This window comes from Globicephala melas, chromosome 3, assembly GCF_963455315.2.
Source record: "Globicephala melas chromosome 3, mGloMel1.2, whole genome shotgun sequence".
Classification (NCBI taxonomy): Eukaryota; Metazoa; Chordata; class Mammalia; order Artiodactyla; family Delphinidae; genus Globicephala; species Globicephala melas.
Genome location: NC_083316.1, coordinates 43,753,434 through 43,774,350, shown reverse-complemented (window position 1 = coordinate 43,774,350; position 20,917 = coordinate 43,753,434). Strand labels below are relative to the sequence as shown.

The 20,917-nt window shown below is 36.2% G+C and overlaps 1 protein-coding gene and 1 long non-coding RNA gene across 3 annotated transcripts in view; one reads left to right on the top strand and one right to left on the bottom strand.

Annotated features, from left to right (window-relative positions):
• The window catches only part of MAP3K1 (mitogen-activated protein kinase kinase kinase 1), an 81,834-nt gene that overhangs the window by 10,370 nt on the left and 50,547 nt on the right, over window positions 1-20,917 (bottom strand). The window contains exons 7-13 of the mRNA XM_030843555.3: window positions 15,123-15,244; window positions 14,441-14,522; window positions 14,143-14,326; window positions 11,987-12,265; window positions 2,288-2,409; window positions 569-660; window positions 108-297 (exon numbers count right to left, since the gene is read on the bottom strand). Of these exons, the coding sequence (XP_030699415.1) occupies window positions 108-297; window positions 569-660; window positions 2,288-2,409; window positions 11,987-12,265; window positions 14,143-14,326; window positions 14,441-14,522; window positions 15,123-15,244 (1,071 nt within the window). The remainder of the gene's footprint in view (window positions 1-107; window positions 298-568; window positions 661-2,287; window positions 2,410-11,986; window positions 12,266-14,142; window positions 14,327-14,440; window positions 14,523-15,122; window positions 15,245-20,917) is intronic.
• LOC115845545 (uncharacterized) overlaps window positions 1-20,917 on the top strand; it is a 72,620-nt gene that overhangs the window by 29,304 nt on the left and 22,399 nt on the right. The window lies entirely within an intron of this gene.

The following is a 20,917-nucleotide window of genomic DNA, read 5'->3' as shown; positions in this document are numbered from 1 at the left end:
GTCTTTCATTCATCTAAAATGTGTCCTTCTTGGATGGGTGTGGCGGGGGGCGGTGGGATGGGGTAGGTAAAAGGAGGAAAGAAGTGTATTTTCAGAAGAAAAATTACCTGACTTCAACAGGCTCAGCTTGTGAAACATCAGTACTGACAGTATGAGGGTAAAATTCAGCAGGAAATTCCAACAGCAGTCTATCTATGAGACAAAGGCGGCCCAGGAGTTCTTGCCAGTTGTTTGATTCAGTTTGGTTTCCAAGAATACAATTTAAGACATAATCAACACCACCAATACCAATGGATCCTACAGAAAGGAAAGTAAAAATAAATGAAAAACAGTGATATTAAAATCTAAAACAAAACATGATCAAATGGTTTAAGGTTAACAAAAATACTTGAATTATATTAATTTCAAGAATCTCCCTTTTAGATTAATTCCTATTTCTAATGTTAGCTGAGTCAATTTACAAAATTATTTCAAAATCCTGTAACTGCCCTATTAGAGATTATGAGATTAGTCCGTCTAAGGAAAATGATAAAACATACTATATTAATTTTAAGTAAAAAGTTATTACCAGCTTTAAGTATTTCTCTGCCAACGGCCAACTCTCCTGCTTGGCCTTTGCACAATTCCAATAGCGTTGATATAGACAGCTGACTTGTGCGACTAAAAATGAAAGGAAGCAACATCAGATTTTAATCTTGGACAAAATACATATTAAAAGGAGAGTAGTAATGTAATGCCTTGTGAAAAGGTGGGAAAAAATGTTTTTAGGAGTGTTTGCTTCTCAACCACTAAAACTGCATTAATGATGTCACTGTAAGTAATAATATTTATTATTAGGTCTAATTCCATAAATTTTACCTTATCTTCTGTGTTAAGCACAGAATCTTCACTACTGGCTCTTATAAACAGCAAGTATTAAATATGAAACCAGATAAAAGGCTTTATTTTCATTATCATATCTTGTTAAAATAAGAAAGAAAAGACTAAGACATTTTGATTTCTGAATTTTCATTAAGTTCTCTTGAATTAAAAACAAAGTCTTCCCATGCAAAACCTTTATATTCTCTTTATATAGCCAGAATGACTTCTAAATATCATAACATCTCTTTACCATATTTCTTATGATGTTCAGTCATTCAAGTGACAAAGTAAACAACCTAACTTTAGAATTTCAGAAAGTGGACAACAAAACAAATGCCATAAAAGCACTGAAATTCTTAGGGGAAAAAACCCTATTATAATATTAAGAAATGAAATGATTTTTCTATGCATTTTTCAAATTACTTGTTAATTTTTTTCAGATATTTATAGTATTCTCTCTAAGCAACAAGAAAACCTCTAATACTTACAATCTGTAGGCTTGTGTAGAGAAACAATGGAGACAAAAGACATACTTTATGAGATGAGAAACAAGTCAAAGTTAAGTGCTTAATTTCTGAGATCCTCTACAGACTACATCATGTGACTTAGGGAGGAAGACAAAATTGGACTAGAAGAGCTCCAAAAGGAGGTAATGGCAGAGGCAAACCAAGGAAGAGTCAGTGCTTCTTACCACCTGAGATCTGCTGGGACACGAAGAGATGAGAACTGCCAAAAAAGTGTTTACTGTGGCTATGCTCATTATATGAAAAGTGGTCTTTTCCTCCCACTTTATGGAAAGGGAAAAAATAAAAGAGAGAGAGAGAACCAGCGGTCTAATAAAAGCATAGCTTGTGCTCATTTTCCCTATCACCATACCCTCATTTCTCTACCTCCAGTTAGGGCTGTTCTCGTTCCTTGCTGATTTTTAAGGGTATTGCAGGGATATATGGAATTGTTGTTGTTGTTATCTGACACAACTATCACAGAGTAAAATTCCATCACAAAGAAAATAACGGAATGGGGTTTTTGTTTTTTTGGTCCTGATAATGCAAAGCATGTATAATGATTTTATTGGTTCCTATCCTGTGTAACTCATTCTCTAAAATGAGTAATATCTCATATATCACCTGCTGTTCTTATCAACTGGACTTCAGTTTTAAGAATATTACTTTAAAATAAAAGAGAATCAATCACCATACAATAATGTGGAGGTCCACGCACTTTGTTAGCCTGGTTTTTACTTGCCATTAGCTCTTCCTAGTCCTTAAGAGCTTTAAATGTTACATGTTACTTTCAAATCTCACATTATAAAACAGTATTCAAAGCCTCATTTAGTAAGTATGTATCAAATACTCACTAGGTTTGAGGCTCTGTGCTAGGCTTTCAGGACAAGGCGGTTTGAAGCAGTTCATTTATAGGGCCTTACCTATTGACGTCTGCACACTTGACTAGGATGGTGTCTACAACTGGCCGGAGAAGTCTCTGCAGTTTGATTCTTTCTGCCAAACTATGGCAAGGAGTATATACTAGCATGGCTCTCAACGTTTTCTGGGGGAAAAAAACTGAAGGTCAGTTTAACTACATTTAAAAAGCATCAGAGACAATGGCCTAATCTGAGACAATTTGAGAAATAAAATAATGATAGGAACAGATTATAACCCATAAATAAAATAAGAATCCATGAGTTGATACTGATACAAATAAAAAATTGGATAAATAAATAGATAAGGTAGAAAGAAACTCTCAACTATTTCTGTAATTTTTAAAAGTCTGAATTAATTTCAGAATAAAAAGTTATTTTAAAAAGAAAATGAGGAAAGGAGCCAACTTGAAAGAGCTCCCAATGGCTAAAGATGGAATAACTTGGGCACAAAGTAAATGATGATAGTACTGAATTATAACCCATAGAATAAAATAAATACCCATGAGTCTATGGTGATAGAAATAAAAAAACTGAATAAATACATAAATGGGAGAGAAGAGACAGCTCTTCGTTATAGACAAATTCCAATTAACTAATAACGGAGGAATATGGGAAATAGAAGATCACCATTAGAACACCACAGTAGTCATTGCTATAGGCAAGATCCACTGACAAATGCTAAAATCTGTGAATAGAAACAGGATATTTGCATAGTCTCAAAGTATCTCCCCCAAGACATTTATTAATAGTAATTTTACAGTACCCAGTAGACAGCACCTTAAGCAAGTGATGAAGGATGGCATCACCAATAATAAGACACACTGACATGATATACCCCCTGATAACAATGCACTGAGAAGGGCACATCACCTCTGGTGTTCTTGTGAAAAATGCATAATGTAATCATGAGAAAATACCAGATAAACCCAAATTGAGGGACATTCAAAATAACTGGCCAATACACTTCAAAAGTGTCAAGGTCTACAAAAGACAAGTAAAGACTGAGGGATTGTCACAGATGGGAAAATTAGGGGGGCATGATAACTAAGTGCAATGTGAGATTCTGGATTGGATCCTAAAAGAGGAAAAAGACATTAATGGAAAAATGGGTGAAATATGAATAAAGTCTGTAGTTTAGCTGAAAAGGACACTGTTGGGACAGTTTGGGGATATCTGAATATGGACTTTATAGTCCATAATAATATTGTAATTAATGCTAAATTTTCAGAGTTTGCTGATTGCATGGTGATTATACAGAAGAATGTTATTTATTCTTAAGAGATACATGCTAAAGTATTTGAAGTGAAATGTCATGATGCCTGCACATAACTTTCAAATTGTTCAGCAAAAAATTATATGTGGGGAGGGAGGGGAAGGGAAAACAAAGAAGGGCAAGAGGGAGGGGAGAAAGGGAAGGGAGAGCTCTAAGGGCAGGAACCATGTCTGCCCTCACTGTGCCTGGCACGCTAAACAACTGTAGAGGAATCAGAATACAGTATCATTCAGAGTCCCTGCACTCTAGGAGCTCATGAACACATTGGGAAACCATGTGAAGTGATAATAAACAACCAGATAGTAAGGCATAAACAACCAGATAGTAAGGCATTATACTGAACAGTCAAATATGTCTGAAGGTTTGTGTTGGAAAATAGTAAGAAGAAAGAGGTAAAAAGTTGAGCCAAGAACACTGGTCTTTTTTCTATATTATGCTGGTCTTTATTCTACAGTATGCTGGTCTTTATTCTATAGTATTCTATAGTATGTTGGTCCCTCAAGATGCTATATAAAAAAAAAGACCACGGTTAAGATAAATTTGGTAAATAATGCATCTTATGCCATGATGAGATTCCCAATGTATATTAACTTATGAAGGTTCCTAGAAGACTTTCAGTGAACAGACCCATTTAACCTCATGTAATTTAGTATTCACCAATTTTAACTGAACACAGAACTCTTTCTTCAGGGAAGAAAGGGAAGGAACTTTTCATAATCCAGCCAAACTTCCACAGAATATGCCTTAGGAAATGCTGTTGAAGAAACAGAAACCTCTATAGGTTTCTGAGCTGGGGAATAAAGTGGCATTTAAGGAATAATGATGACTATTATATTCAATGTTCTCACAATGTACTAGACATTACAGTTAGAGGTATCTACACAATCTCATTTCAAACCTAAGAGGTACATATTTTCATTATTTTATAGGTGAAAAAGATGAAGTTTAAGAGTCCTAAAAAGTCACACTGCTAGCAAACTGGAGAACCAGAATTCAAATCAAAGTCCCTCTGATTTTGACCATATATCCAGATTGCCTAGGCTAGGCCCAGTTTAGCAGATTATCCAGTATCCCAGTTGGGATGATAAATTATGAGGTCACTCAATTTTGACTCCAAACTAATGTTCATAAACACTATACTATACTACCTTTCAAAAAGAAGATTTGCTAGGCATAGTTGTTACAGGATGGATTAGAAAAAGATTAAGAGTGGAAGCAGAGAAATGAAATGAGTTTTAAAAACAGACCAGGGACTTCCCTGGTGGCACAGTGGTTAAGAATCCTCCTGCCAATGCAGGGGACACAGGTTTGATTCCTGGTCTGGGAAGATCCCACATGCCGTGGAGCAACTAATCCTGTGTGCCACAATTACTGACTCTATGCTGTAGAGCCCGCGAACCACAACTACTGAGCCTGTGTGCTGCAACTACTGAAGCCTGCACGCCTAAAGCCCATGCTCTGCAACAAGAAGCCCGCACACTGCAACTAGAGAGAGTGTGTGTGTGTAGCAACGCAGATCCAACGCAGCCAAAAACAAATAAATAAATAAATTTTAAAAATGAAGTGGAAGAATTTAAAAAAAAAACCAGACCAGAGGGCTTCCCTGGTGGCACAGTGGTTGAGAATCTGCCTGCTAATGCAAGGGACATGGGTTTGAGCCCTGGTCTGGGAGGATCCCACATGCCACGGAGCAACTAGGCCCGTGAGCCACAACTACTGAGCCTGTGCTCCACAACAAGAGAGGCCGCGATAGGGAGAGGCCCACGCACCGCAATGAAGAGTGGCCCCCGCTTGCCACAACTAGAGAAAGCCCTCGCACAGAAACGAAGACCCAACACAGCAAAAATAAATTAATTAATAAACTCCTACCCCCAAAATAAAAAATAAAAATAAAAACAGACCAGATAAGAATTATTCTAAAGCAGTGGTCCTAAGAAGAACTACAATCCTGCAGCCTGTGGAACAAAAACCACATTCACAGAAAGACAGACAAGATGAAAAGGCAGAGGGCTATGTACCAGATGAAGGAACAAGATAAAACGCCAGAAAAACAACTAAATGAAGTGGAGATAGGCAACCTTCCAGAAAAAGAATTCAGAATAATGACAGTGAAGATGATCCAGAACCTCAGCAAAACAATGGAGGCAAAGATCGAGAAGATGCAAGGAATGTTTAACAAAGACCTAGAAGAATTAAAGAACAAACAGAGATGAACAATACAATAACTGAAATGAAAAATACACTAGAAAGAATCAGTAGCATGATAAATGAGGCAGAAGAACGGATAAGTGATCTGGAAGACAGAATGGTGGAATTCACTGCTTCAGAACAGCATAAAGAAAAAAGAATGAAAAGAAATGAAGACAGCCTAAGAGACCTCTGGGACAATATTAAACGTAACAACATTTGCATTATAGGGGTCCCAGAAGGAGAAGAGAGAGAGAAAGGACCCGAGAAAATACCTGAAGAGATTATAGTCGAAAACTTCCCTAATATGGGAAAGGAAATAGCCACCCAAGTCCAGGAAGCGCAGAGAGTCCCATACAGGATAAACCCAAGGAGAAACACGCCGAGACACATAGTAATCAAATTGGCAAAAATTAAAGACAAAGAAAAATTACTGAAAGCAGCAAGGGAAAAACAACAAATAACATACAAGGGAACTCCCATAAAATTAACAGCTGACTTCTCAGCAGAAACTCTATAAGCCAGAAGGGAGTGGTATGACATATTTAAAGTGATGAAAGGGAAGAACCTACAACCAAGATTACTCTACCTGGCAATATTCGATGGAGAAATCAAAAGCTTTACAGACAAGAAAAAGCTAAGAGAATTCAGCACCACCAAACCAGCTTTACAACAAATGCTAAAGGAACTTCTCTAAGTGGGAGACACAAGAGAAGAAAAGGACCTACAAAAACAAGCCCAAAACAATTAAGAAAATGGTCACAGGGACATACATATTGATAATTACCTTAAACGTGAACGAATTAAATGCTCCAACCAAAAGACACAGGCTCGCTGATGGATACAAAAAACAAGACCCATATATATGCTGTCTACAAGAGACCCACTTCAGACCTAGGGACACATACAGACTGAAAGTAAGGGGATGGAAAAAGATATTCCATGCAAATGGAAATCAAAAGAAAGCTGAAGTAGCAATACTCGTATGAGATAAAGTAGACTTTAAAATAAAGAATGTTACAAGAGACAAGGAAGGACTACATAATGATCAAGGGATCAATCCAAGAAGAAGATGTAACAATTATAAATATATATGCTCCCAACATAGGAGTACCTCAATACATAAGGCAACTGCTAACTGCTATAAAAGAGGAAATCAACAGTAACACAGTAATAGTAGGGGACTTTAACACCTCACTTACACCAAAGGACAGATCATCCAAACAGAAAATTCCTAAGGAAACACAAGCTTTAAATGACACAATAGACCAGATAGATTTAATTGATATTTACAGGACATTCCATCCCAAAACAGCAGATTACACTTTCTTCTCAAGTGCACACAGAACATTCTCCAGGATAGATCACAAATCAGCCTCAGTAAATTTAAGAAAACTGAAATCATATCAAGCATATTTTCTGAACATAACACTATGAGATTAGAAATCAATTACAGGGAAAAAAAACATAAAAAACACAAACACGTGGAGGCTAAATAATACGTTACTAAATAACCAAGAGATCACTGAAGAAATCAAAGAGGAAATCAAAAAATACCTAGAGACAAATGACAATGAAAACATGACGATCCAAAACCTATGGGATGCAGCGAAAGCTGTTCTGAGAGAAAAGTTTATAGCAATACCAGCCTACCTCAAGAAATAAGAAAAATCTCAAATAAACAATCTAACCTTACACCTAAAGGAACTAGAGAAAGAAGAACAAACAAAACCCAAAGTTAGCAGAAGGAAAGAAATCATAAAGATCAGAGAAAAAATAAATGAAATAGAAACAAAGAAAATAACAGCAAAGATCAATAAAACTAAAAGCTGGTTCTTTGGGAAGATAAACAAAATTGATAAACCATTAGCCAGACTCATTAAGAAAAAAAGGGAGAGGACTCAAATCAATAAAATTAGAAATGAAAAAGGAGAAGTTACAACAGACACTGCAGAAATACAAAGCATCCTAAGAGACTACTACAAGCAAATCTATGCCAATAAAATGGACAACCTGGAAGAAATGGACAAATTCTTAGAAAGGTATAACCTTCCAAGACTGAACCAGGAAGAAATAGAAAATATGAACAGACCAATCACAAGTAGTGAAATTGAAACTGTGATTAAAAATCTTCCAACAAAGTCCAGAGCCAGATGGCTTCACAGGTGAATTCTACCAAACATTTAGAGAAGAGCTAACACCCATCCTTCTCAAACTCTTCCAAAAAACAGCAGAGGAAGGAACACTCCCAAACTCATTCTATGAGGCCACCATCACCCTGATACCAAAACCAGACAAAGACACTAGAAAAAAAGAAAACTACAGACCAATATCACTGATGAATATAGATGCAAAAATCCTCAACAAAATACTAGCAAACAGAATCCAACAACACATTAAAAGGATCATACACCATGATAAACTGGGATTTATCCCAGGGATGCAAGGATTCTTCAATATATGAAAATCAATCATGTGATACACCATTAACAAATTGAAGAATAAAAACCATATGATCATCTCAATAGATGTAGAAAAAGCTTTTGACAAAATTCAACAACAATTTATAATAAAAAACTCTCCAGAAAGTGGGCATAGAGGGAACCTACCTCAATATAATAAAGGGCATATACGACAAACCCACAGCAAACATCATTCTCAATGGTGAAAACCTGAAAGCATTTCCTCTAAGATCAGGAACAAGACAAGGATGTCCACTCTCACTACTATTATTCAACATAGTTTTGGAAGTCATAGTTATGGCAATCAGAGAAGAAAAAGAAATAAAAGGAATACAAATTGGAAAAGAAGAAGTAAAACTGTCACTGTTTGCAGATGACAGGATACTATACATAGAGAATCCTAAAGATGCCACCAGAAAACTACTAGAGCTAATCAATGAATCTGGTAAAGTTGCAGGATACAAAATTAATGCACAGAAATCTTACACTAATGAGGAAAAATATGAAAGAGAAATTAAGGAAACACTCCCATCTACCACTGCAACAAAAAGAATAAAATACCTAGGAATAAACCTACCTAGGGAGACAAAGGACCTGTATGCAGAAAACTGTAAGACACTGTTGAAAGAAATTAAAGATGATACAAACAGATGGAGAGATATACCATGTTCTTGGATTGGAAGAATCAATATGGTGAAAATGACTGTACTACCCAAAGCAATCTACAGATTCAATACAATCCCTATCAAATTACCAATGGCATTTTTTACAGAACTAGAACAAAACATCGTAAAATTTGTATGGAGACACAAAAGATCCCGAATAGCCAAAGCAGTCTTGAGGGAAAAAAAAGGAGCTGGAGGAATCAGACTCCCTGCCTTCAGACTATACTACAAAGCTACAATAATCAAGAAAGTATGGTACTGGCAGAAAACAGAGATACAGATCAATGGAACAGGATAGAAAGCCCGGAGATAAACCCACACACCTATGGTCAACTAATCTATGAGAAAGGAGGCAAGGATATACAATGGAGAAAAGACAGTCTTTTCAATAAGTGGTGCTGGGTAAACTGGACAGCTACATGTAAAAGAATGAAATTAGAACACTCCTTAACACCATACACAAAAATAAACTCAAAATGGATTAGACACCTAAATGTAAGACTGGACACTATAAAACTCTTAGCTGAAAACGTAGGAAGAACACTCTTTGACATAAGTCACAGCGAGATCTTTTTTGATCCGCCTCCTAGAGTAATGGAAATAAAAAAATAAATAAACAAATGGGACCTACTGAAACTTAAAAGCTTTTGCAAAGCAAAAGAAACTACAAACAAGACGAAAAGACAACCCTCAGAATGAGAGAAAATATTTGCAAATGAATCAATGGACAAAGGATTAATCTAGAAAATATGTAAACAGCTCATGCAGCTCAATATTATAAAAACAAACAACCCAATCAACAAGTGGGCAGAAAACCTAAATAGACATTTCTCCAAAGAAGACATACAGATGGCCAAGAAGCACATGAAAAGCTGCTCAACATCACTAATTATTAGAGAAATGCAAATCAAAACTACAATGACGTATCATCTCACACCAGTTAGAATGGGCATCATCAGAAAATCTACAAACAACAAATGCTGGAGAGGGTGTGTAGAAAAGGGAACCCTCTTGCACTGCTGGTGGGAATGTCAATTGATACAGCCACTATGGAGAACAGTATGGAGGTTCCTTAAAGAACAAATATAGAATTACCATGTGACCCAGCAATCCCACTACTGGGCATATACCCAGATAAAACCATTAATTCAAAAAGACACATGCACCCCAATGTTCACTGCAGCACTGTTTACAATAGCCAGGTCATGGAAGCAACCTAAATGCACATTGACAGACGAATGGATAAAGAAAATGTGGTACATATACACAATGGAATATTACTCAGCCATAAAAAGGAACAAAATTGGGTCATTTGTAGAGATGTGGATGAATCTAGAAACTGTCATACAGAGTGAAGTCAGAAAGAGAAAAACAAATACCATATATTATCGTATATATGTGGAATCTAGAAAAATGGTACAGATGCACCGGTTTGCAGGGCAGAAATTGAGACACAGATATAGAGAAGAAATATATGGACACCAAGGGTGGAAAGTGGCAGGGGGGCGGGGTGGTGGTGGTGGTGGGATGAATTGGGAGATTGGGATTGACATGTTTACACTGATGTGGATAAAATTATAAAATTGATGACTAATAAGAACCTGCTGTAAAAATAAATAAATAAAGCAGTGGTCCTGAACTGGGGGCAGTTTTGGCCCTCAGGGGACATTCAGCAATGCCTGGAGACATTATTGGTTGTTATGACTAACGGGAGGATAGGGTGGCCACTGGCATCTAGTGGGTATAGTCCAAGGATGCTACTAAACGTCCTATAATGCGTAAGACAGCACCCCTGCCCCCAACAGATAATTATGTGTCAATGTCAGTAAGTGCTGAGGTTGAGAAACCCTGTTGTAAAGATATATATACTCGTAATGGAGAAAGTCAAATTTTAGCATACAAAATTACAAACAGAACAGCCTCCTTGTCATTCCATCTCACTCATGAAAGACAACTTCTAACAGGTTAAACTAGAAAAACAACTCAGTAATCTATGTCATGGAATCCTCTTTTGTGAAAAGGTTTCTGAATTTCCATACAACGTTCATTAAAAATCAGTTCTTTTTTTTATATTTATTTATTTTATTTTTGGCTGTGTCAGGTCTTAGTTGCGGCGCGCGGGATCTTTCGTTGAGGCACGTGGGATCTTTCGTTGCAGTGCTCGGGTTTCTCTCTAGTTGTGGCATGTGGGTTTTCTCTCTCTAGCTGTGGTTCACGGGCTCCAGGGTGTGTCAGCTGTAGTTTGCAGCACATGGGCTCTCTTGTTGAGGCCTGTGAGCTCAGTAGTTGTGGCACGCAGGCTTAGTTGCCCCACGGCATATGGGCTCTTAGTTCCCTGACCAGGGATCAAACCTGTGTCCCCTACACTGCAAGGCGGATTCTTTACCACTGGACCACCAGGGAAGTCCCCCAAATCAGTTCTTCTTAATGTCTAATATCAAATTAATAAAAAATAAATGTCTAATATCAAATTTAAAAAAAATCAAAGTAACTCTGGTTACTTTGCTATCCCATAAAGAATCTTTAATTTGGTCATGTATAATGTAAGGCAAACGTGAAGGTATGAATAGCAAGCTATTGCTTTTTTTTGGCTGCGTTGGGTCTTCATTGCTGTGTGTGGGCTTTCTCTAGTTGTGGCGAGCAGGGGCTTCATTGCAGTGGCTTCTCTTCTTGCAGGGCACAGGCTCTAGACACTCAGGCTCAGTAGTTGTGGCACGTAGGCTCAGCAGTTGTGGCTCGAGGGCTTAGCTGTTCTGCGGCATGTGGGATCTTCCCGGCCCAGGGATCGAACCCGTGTCCCCTGCACTGGTAGGTGATTCTTAACCACTGCGCCATGAGGGAAGTCCTACTATTGCTACTTTAGAGTAGAGGAAAGTAAACAGCATATAAGAAATCTTGACCAGGTTAAAACGAGTAAAATCCAAGTGAAGAGATTAAATGGAAGACTGCAATTTCCTGGGATTATGGAATAAAAAAAAATTTTGGATTTTCCAAAATTAAATTAGGTAAAGTAGTTTTACTGAATCTTAAAAATGATATCTGCCAACCGTCAAAAAAAAAAAAAAAAAAACCCAAGAAACCCATAACGCTATGGTTGTAGAATAAAGCTACTTACTAAAGCAGCAACGTACACTTTGTAGACAGGGTCGGCACAGACCATTGACAAAACGTTGCAGCATGCCTCCACCACATCTCCTGAGACACTGGTCTGGGAAGACCCACTGGCAGCTCCAGCACTTGGGCTGCTCCCGCCGTTGCTCCCGGAATTTCCAGTGCTCTCCCCATTTGCCAACAGCAGAGCCCCACTAACATCATGGGAAAGACGTCTGAGAGCCATCTCTCTTACATTCCAGTTTCTAGAAAATAAGCAGCCAACGAGTTCCATTCCAAATACCTATAATCAGACAAACAAAATGAATTCAATGTGAAGAAAAACTGAAGTGTTTTGAATTAAGTATGATTTTTGGTTACTAAAGGAAAATTGGACATTTCTTAAGTCTTCACCATACTATACAATTTTCAACTGTGTCCGTAAGAACATACTCAAGTTTAACTGGTAATTAGCAAAACTCCTTAACATTTATTAGCTCAAGTAAAACTAAGAGTGAACACCATTAAATAATCAGATGGATATATATGCATTTCTGTACTCCGGCGCTTACCACAAAACAAAATAAACATATCTGTGAAGAACCTCAAATTTGTATTTGTGTTAAGGTAGTTTACAGAAAAAAAACTGAAGATTAAAAAAAGCCAAATCAAGAAAGGCACTGGGGCAGGTGTTCAAGAGATAAGAGTATTTCTCCTACCAATGATAGTAGTAAGTCAAAGGCTCTTATTTGGTTAATTAGAAAAAATATAATGAATGGAGTGGAAAAATCAAGACTAAAGAAAAACACTGTGTTCAAATCAGCAAAGGATAATGAAATACTTAAAGTGCATGTGATTATAGTCATCATTATCACATCTGCAAAGCCAGAGAATCCCTAAAGAAAAGAAAGAGTGCATGGTCTTGACATTATGGACCAGTTAGCCAAAAGTAAACTTAATATCTAAGATAATGTATCATTTGAAAAAGTTCTAAATATTAGGGATGAATAAACACATTTTTGGGGAAAATAAATCATGACTTTTTTATGTGTTCTGTTTTAAAGTGATAGTAAAGGAGAATAAATCAATTAGAGTATAGTGAATTTGTTGTATGCCTGGCACTGTTAAACAGCATATCAATAAGTCTTAATTATGTCTTATATGATATTCCTAATTTAAAAAACTAGGAATATATAGCCTAGGCCAACCTAAAGCTTAAGCAAAACAAACTTGAACCACTGCCTTGAAAAAATGGCATCCAATAGCTCAGTATCAAATTGAGAGTTTTCTTGAGGACTCATGAAGGGGCAGGTGAGGGCCTATGTTAAATACCATTAATGAACTAGATAAAATAAATAATATATTTATTAAGTTTGTAAATTTTATTAGATTCCTATTAGGCTGTTAACATGCTAAGAATTCAAAATCTGCAGGACTATAATGGTCACAAAAAGAAAAAGGAGATAAATCCTTCTGATGTATAAGCTTAATGAGTTATTGTGTCTGTTAACGAATTTAATAGAATTTACCAGATTATCAAAAACATTTTACTTCACTATAATCTGGAGATGTTGTCTGCTTTTGGATTCTACATATGGATTAAGCAGATAACAACAAAGAAAATCATTAGAATCCAACCAACCAACCGAAATTCCGATTAACTAAGGATGAAAAAGTATTTAAGCAGAAGAGAAAGTAAAGGAATGGAAACTGTCCTTACAAATAAAAATTACTAATACAAGGTAAATACCACATTCTTTTCTTACTCATCCACTCAGCAATTACTGAGTACCTAACATATGCCATGAGAATATGAATAGGAGAAACTGAGTTTAAATAGCAACAAATAAGAAAATGACAAATTCTTGGCAGGATTAAACATTGGAGCAACTTAGCATTAAATGGTTCTAGTGTCTATCCTTGAATAACCTTTTATGTCTGTTAGTTTAGAAAGATGTTTCTAGAGATGGGAGGTGAGATTACAAAGAAATTTTGAAGTTTAAGCTCTATAATAAGTGGCATAGTATTAACATCAAAGGTAAAATTAAAATTTTCAATGGAATACGAGTCATGATGGAGGCAAGCAAAAGTACTTTCTTAAATTATAAACAACTGGGGAGACAACTACATTAATTAGTCTATAAATGTTTCTTTGAGAAATGAAGAATCAGAACTACTTACCTGAATCCATGGCTCAGCTAAATCTTTATAAGCAGGAGGGATCTGCTGAGTTCCATAATGAGTAAGATTAAAATTGCTCTCTTGATTCCTTCGTTGTGATCCAGCCAAGGGATGCTGCTGTGTGGTTTGCTGCTGTGCAGCTCGCAGGGAAGAAGGGGAATCCACAGGGCTTGACAACTCGTGGCTAAATGAAAAATTAACAAAGCTTGCTAAAAATAATTAACAGATTTGAATAACACTTTGAGAGCATTTTTATTCTTTATTACACATACCCAAATCATTAAGTCATAATTGTTACCTGTAGAAATCATGGGATCTCCACTTAGACCTACAAAGGGGACATATTAAAGGTTCTCTGTTTCTTCTACATTCTTCTGCCCCTGAAAAATTATGGAAAAAAACTTAGAAAAGTATAAATGTTTACCATTAAGTATTTATGTAATAATTGTTCACAATGGCTAGTATAGGATTTATATGGAAGGAACCTCAAAACGTTATATGTTTACCTAAACGCAGGCAAACACGGAAGGTTAAATTATTCTGATGCTTGTAATTGTTGCAAATGCTATTTTATTAAACATGCTATATATAACATGTACTTTGTTTACTGTTTTTCAAAACATTCTGCCCACTTGATAACCTGGTAATGTTATTCCAAAACTTGCTTTGGCGTTACCCTCTCTGGAAGGCCTGCCCAGACCTTCTTCCACCTCCTTCCCTCCATGTGCACCTTCCAGATCAGAACTGTTTCTAATTCTGTGCACGCCTTCCATTACCATGCGTCACACTTTATAACATTTCTTTGCTCATCCCTAAGAGATCCTAAACTCCTACTTGTTGAAAACTTCTTACAGGGCCTAGGTATACTTCTTTTCTTCTCTCACCAGTCTCGCTGAAGGCCACGTTAAAATCCTAAATAATATAGTTAGCTGATAGAGTAACCATGTTGAGTAAGCACAGAGAGAAAAAGAGCCACATACAAATTGACATGCAATGGTGGTGCAGCTTGTTCCTGCAGCCATCTTCACACACTGTAAGACTTTCTTCATCAAGCATGCCCAACAAGCAAATAGGACACATCTGTTCCTCTTCATCTTTTATACTATAAAGAAGGGGAAACAAAAGCATTAACCACAAAAGAACAGAATTAATGCCATATGCTAAAAACAATTGTGGCTTCTTTAGACTATGAAAAAATTAATTAGAAATTCTTGTTTAGGAGCGTCTTGTATATGAACTATTTGAGAAATATTTCTCTTATTCATATACAGTAATTTTGAATCAGACTCATACCACCACGTATTTATAGGTTGTGGATATGGTTTAACCTTTCCTTGCTATGAATATAATTCAATATATGAACTACAACCTTAGAGAAATATGTATCCCCCAAATTCTGTTATTGTACCTTTTGAATAAACAAACTGCTATAAGATTTGACTATGTACAAACATACTACATGCCAACAGTTTCAAGATTTCAAGTATTAGAAGGACTGTAGAACTCATCTATTCCACATCCTTAAGTATGAAGACCCATCTCAGACAATTTTGGTGCATGTATAGTCCAACTTTCCTAGAAACAAGTATGTCACATTTTTAATGCACACAACCTTTCAACTAGACTTCTAGGAAATAAAGAGACATAATAAAGATATATGTGTGAGAATGTTCACTGCAGAACTATTTAGCATAAGGAAAAAAATCAACCAAAGGAACATCAAAAGAAGGTTAAAAAAATGGTACACCCAGACACTATGAAGCCTTTGAAAAGGATCAGAGATCCATAAATGATGACAAAGAAAAATATCCATTATATACCATATGGTGAAAAAAAGCAGATAACCTGACAGAATTCAAACTTGTATAGAATGGTTCCATTTATGGCAAAATTGTAACTTTATTATGTGTATCTGAATTATACTGTATATATTTGACTATTCCTATTACATACAAAGTGAATATAAAATCAGTAAGAAAAATATTAACAACTCAACAGTGAAACAAGCAAAGAAGATAAAAAGGTAGTTGAAATAAAAAAGACCAATAGCCAATAAATGTGAAAACAGAAGTACAAAATACATGTTAAATTAATAAAGCTCTATCTTATTTTATTTGTCTTTGTGGGGGGAATGGGATAATCTGATTGACAAAAATTAAGTAGGTTGATAACGGCATAGGAAAACAGGCTCTCATATACACGAATGGTAGGAGTAAAAAAAACCCTGAAATTTTTAGAAAGGAATTTGCTAGTATTTCTTAAAATACTAAATGTATATATCCATGACCTAAAAAAACCTGTTTTCTAGAATTCTATCCTTCAGAAATATTTTAAGTAAACAAAAAAATATAAAATTTATTGCATTTAATAGGCCAACAAAAAATTAGGTGTACTAAATGTCCATTAATTATGGCAATGGCAAAATATATTGTGTCACATCCATACAATCTTATATAGCTGAAGTAGTGTATTTTTTTGTATTGAGGAAAATGTTCTTGATATATAAAGTAAAAATTTTTTTTAATTTAAAAAGCAAGTTGCAGATCAAAATATATGTCATGACTATATTGCTTAACAATAGGAAAGATGAGAGAAGTATTGGGATGTGCGTGTGTCTGCATACCCAGAATGCAGAGAAGAGTTTTATATTCCTTGCTTTATATAATTTTAAAAGATGTATTAAAAACTGTTAACAGTAGTCATTTTGTGTGCAGCCGAGACTGGAGTGGGAGGAGGCTTGTTTCTATTTTACAGATTTTTGTTTGAACCTTCATGATGTGATGAACAGCTTGTAAAATCAATAACAATATTTCCATATATATGCTGTCTACAAGAGACCCACTTCAGACCTAGAGACACATACAGACTGAAAGAAAGGGGATGGAAAAAGATATTCCATGCAAATGGAAACGAAAAGAAAGCTGGAGTAGCAATTCTCATATCAGACAAAATAGACTTTAAAATAAAGACTATTAGAAGAGACAAAGAAGGACACTACATAATGATCAAGGGATCGATCCAAGAAGAAGATATAACAGTTGTAAATATTTATGCACCCAACATTGGAGCACCTCAATACATAAGGCAAATACTAACAGCCATAAAAGGGGAAATCGACAGTAACACATTCATAGTAGGGGACTTTAACACCCCACTTTCACCCATGGACAGATCATCCAAAATGAAAATAAATAAGGAAACACAAGCTTTAAATGAAACATTAGACAAGATGGACTTAATTGATATTTATAGGACACTCCATCCAAAAAGAACAGAATACACATTTTTCTCAAGTGCTCATGGAACATTCTCCAGGACAGATCATATCTTGGGTCACAAATCAAGCCTTGGTAAATTTAAGAAAATTGAAATTGTATCAAGTATCTTTTCCGACCACAACGCCATGAGACTAGATATCAATTACAGGAAAAGATCTGTAAAAAATACAAACACATGGAGGCTAAACAATACACTACTTAATAATGAAGTGATCACTGAAGAAATCAAAGAGGAAATAAAAAAATACCTAGAAACAAATGACAATGGAGACACAACGACCCAAAACCTATGGGATGCAGCAAAAGCAGTTCTAAGAAGGAAGTTTATAGCAATACAAGCTTAAGAAACAGGAAACATCTCGAATAAACAACCTAACCTTGCACCTAAAGCAATTAGAGAAAGAACAAAAAAAAACCCAAAGTTAGCAGAAGGAAAGAAATCATAAAAATCAGATCAGAAATAAATGAAAAAGAAACGATAGCAAAGACCAATAAAACTAAAAGCTGGTTCTTTGAGAAGATAAACAAAATAGATAAACCATTAGCCAGACTCATCAAGAAAAAAAGGGAGAAGACTCAAATCAATAGAATTAGAAATGAAAAAGGAGAAGTAACAACTGACACTGCAGAAATACAAAAGATCATGAGAGATTACTACAAGCAACTCTATGCCAATAAAATGGACAACCTGGAAGAAATGGACAAATTCTTAGAAATGCACAACCTGCCAAGACTGAATCAGGAAGAAACAGAAAATATGAACAGACCAATCACAAGCACTGAAATTGAAATCTTCCAACAAGCAAACCCCAGGACCAGATGGCTTCACAGGAGAATTCTATCAAACATTTAGAGAAGAGCTAACACCTATCCTTCTCAAACTCTTCCACAATATAGCAGAGGGAGGAACACTCCCAAATTCATTCTATGAGGCCACCATCACCTTGATACCAAAACCAAACAAGGATGTCACAAAGAAAGAAAACTACAGGCCAACATCACTGATGAACAAAGATGCAAAAATCCTCAACAAAATACTAGCAAACAGAATTCAACAGCACATTAAAAGGATCATACACCATGATCAAGTGGGGTTTATTCCAGGAATGAAAGGATTCTTCGATACACACAAATCAATCAATCTGATAAACCATATTAACAAATTGAAGGAGACAAAAGACCATATGATCATCTCAACAGATGCAGAGAAAGCTTTTGACAAAATTCAACACCCATTTATGATAAAAACCCTGCTGAAAGTAGGCATAGCGGGAACTTTCCTCAACATAATAAAGGCCATATATGACAAACCCACAGCCAACATCATCCTCAATGGTGAAACACTGAAAGCATTTCCACTAAGATCAGGAACAAGACAAGGTTGCCCACTCTCACCACTCTTATTCAACATAGTTTTGGAAGTATTAGCCACAGCAATCAGAGAAGAAAAGGAAATAAAAGGAATCCAAATCAGAAAAGAAGAAGTAAAGCTGTCACTGTTTGCAGATGACATGATACTATACATAGAGAATCCTAAAGATGCTACCAGAAAACCACTAGAGCTAATCAATGAATTTGGTAAAGTTGCAGGATACAAAATTAATGCACAGAAATCTCTGGCATTCCTATACACTAATGATGAAAAATCTGAAAGTGAAATCAAGAAAACCCATTTACCACTGCAACAAAAAGAATAAAATATCTAGGAATAAACCTACCTAAGGAGACAAAAGACCTGTATGCAGAAAATTATAAGACACTGATGAAAGAAATTAAACATGATACAAATAGATGGAGAGATATACCATGTTCTTGGATTGGAAGAATCAACATTGTGAAAATGACTCCACTACCCAAAGCAATCTACAGATTCAATGCAATCCCTATCAAACTACCACTGGCATTTTTCACAGAACTAGAACAAAAAATTTCACAATTTGTATGGAAACACAAAAGACCCCAAATAGCCAAAGCAATCTTGAGAACGAAAAACAGAGCTGGAGGACTCAGGCCCCCTGACTTCAGACTATACTACAAAGCTACAGTAGTCAAAACAGTATGGTACTGGCACAAAAACAGAAAGATCAATGTAACAGGATAGAAAACACAGAGATAAACCCACGCACATATGGTCACCTTATCTTTGATAAAGGAGGCAGGAATGTACAGTGGAGAAAGGACAGCCTCTTCAATAAGTGGTGCTGGGAAAACTACACAGGTACATGTAAAGTATGAGATTAGATCACTCCCTAACACCATACACAAAAATAAGCTCAAAATGGATTAAAGACCTAAATGTAAGGCCAGAAACTATCAAACTCTTAGAGGAAAACATAGGCAGAACACTCTATGACATAAATCACAGCAAGATCCTTTTTGACCCACCTCCTAGAGAAATGGAAATAAAAACAAAAATAAACAAATGGGACCTAATGAAACTTCAAAGCTTTTGCACAGCAAAGGAAACCATAAACAAGACCAAAAGACAACCCTCGGAATGGGAGAAAATATTTGCAAATGAAGCAACTGACAAAGGATTAATTTCCAAAATTTACAAGCAGCTCATGCAGCTCAATAACCAAAAAACAAACAACCGAATCCAAAAATGGGCAGAAGACCTAAACAGACATTTCTCCAAAGAAGATATAGAGACTGCCAACAAACACATGAAAGAATGCTCAACATAATTAATCATTAGAGAAATGCCAATCAAAACTACAATGAGATATCATCTCACACCAGTCAGAATGGCCATCATCAAAAAATCTAGAAACAATAAATGCTGGAGAGGGTGTGCAGAAAAGGGAACACTCTTGCACTGCTGGTGGGAATGTGAATTGGTACAGCCACTATGGAGAACAGTATGGAGGTTCCTTAAAAAACTACAAATAGAGCTACCATATGACCCAGCAATCCCACTACTGGGCATATACCCTGAGAAAACCATAATTCAAAAAGAGTCATGTACCAAAATGTTCATTGCAGCTCTATTTACAATAGCCCAGAGGTGGAAACAACCTAAGTGCCCATCATCAGATGAATGGATAAAGAAGATGTGGCACATATACACAATGGAATATTACTCAGCCATAAAAAGAAACGAAATTGAGCTGTTTGTAATGAGGTGGATAGACCTAGAGTCTGTCATACAGAGTGAAGTAAGTCAGAAAGAGAAAGACAAATACCGTATGCTAACACATATATATGGAATTTAAGAAAAAAAAATGTCATGAAGAACGTAGGGGTAAGACAGGAATAAAGACACAGACCTACTAGAGAACGGACTTGAGGATATGGGGAGGGGGAAGGGTGAGCTGTGACAAAGCGAGAGAGAGGCATGGACATATATACACTACCAAACGTAAGGTAGATAGCTACTGGGAAGCAGCTGCATAGCACAGGGAGATCAGCTCGGTGCTTTGTGACCGCCTGGAGAGGTGGGATAGGGAGGGTGGGAGGGAGGGAGACGCAAGAGGGAAGAGATATGGGAACATATG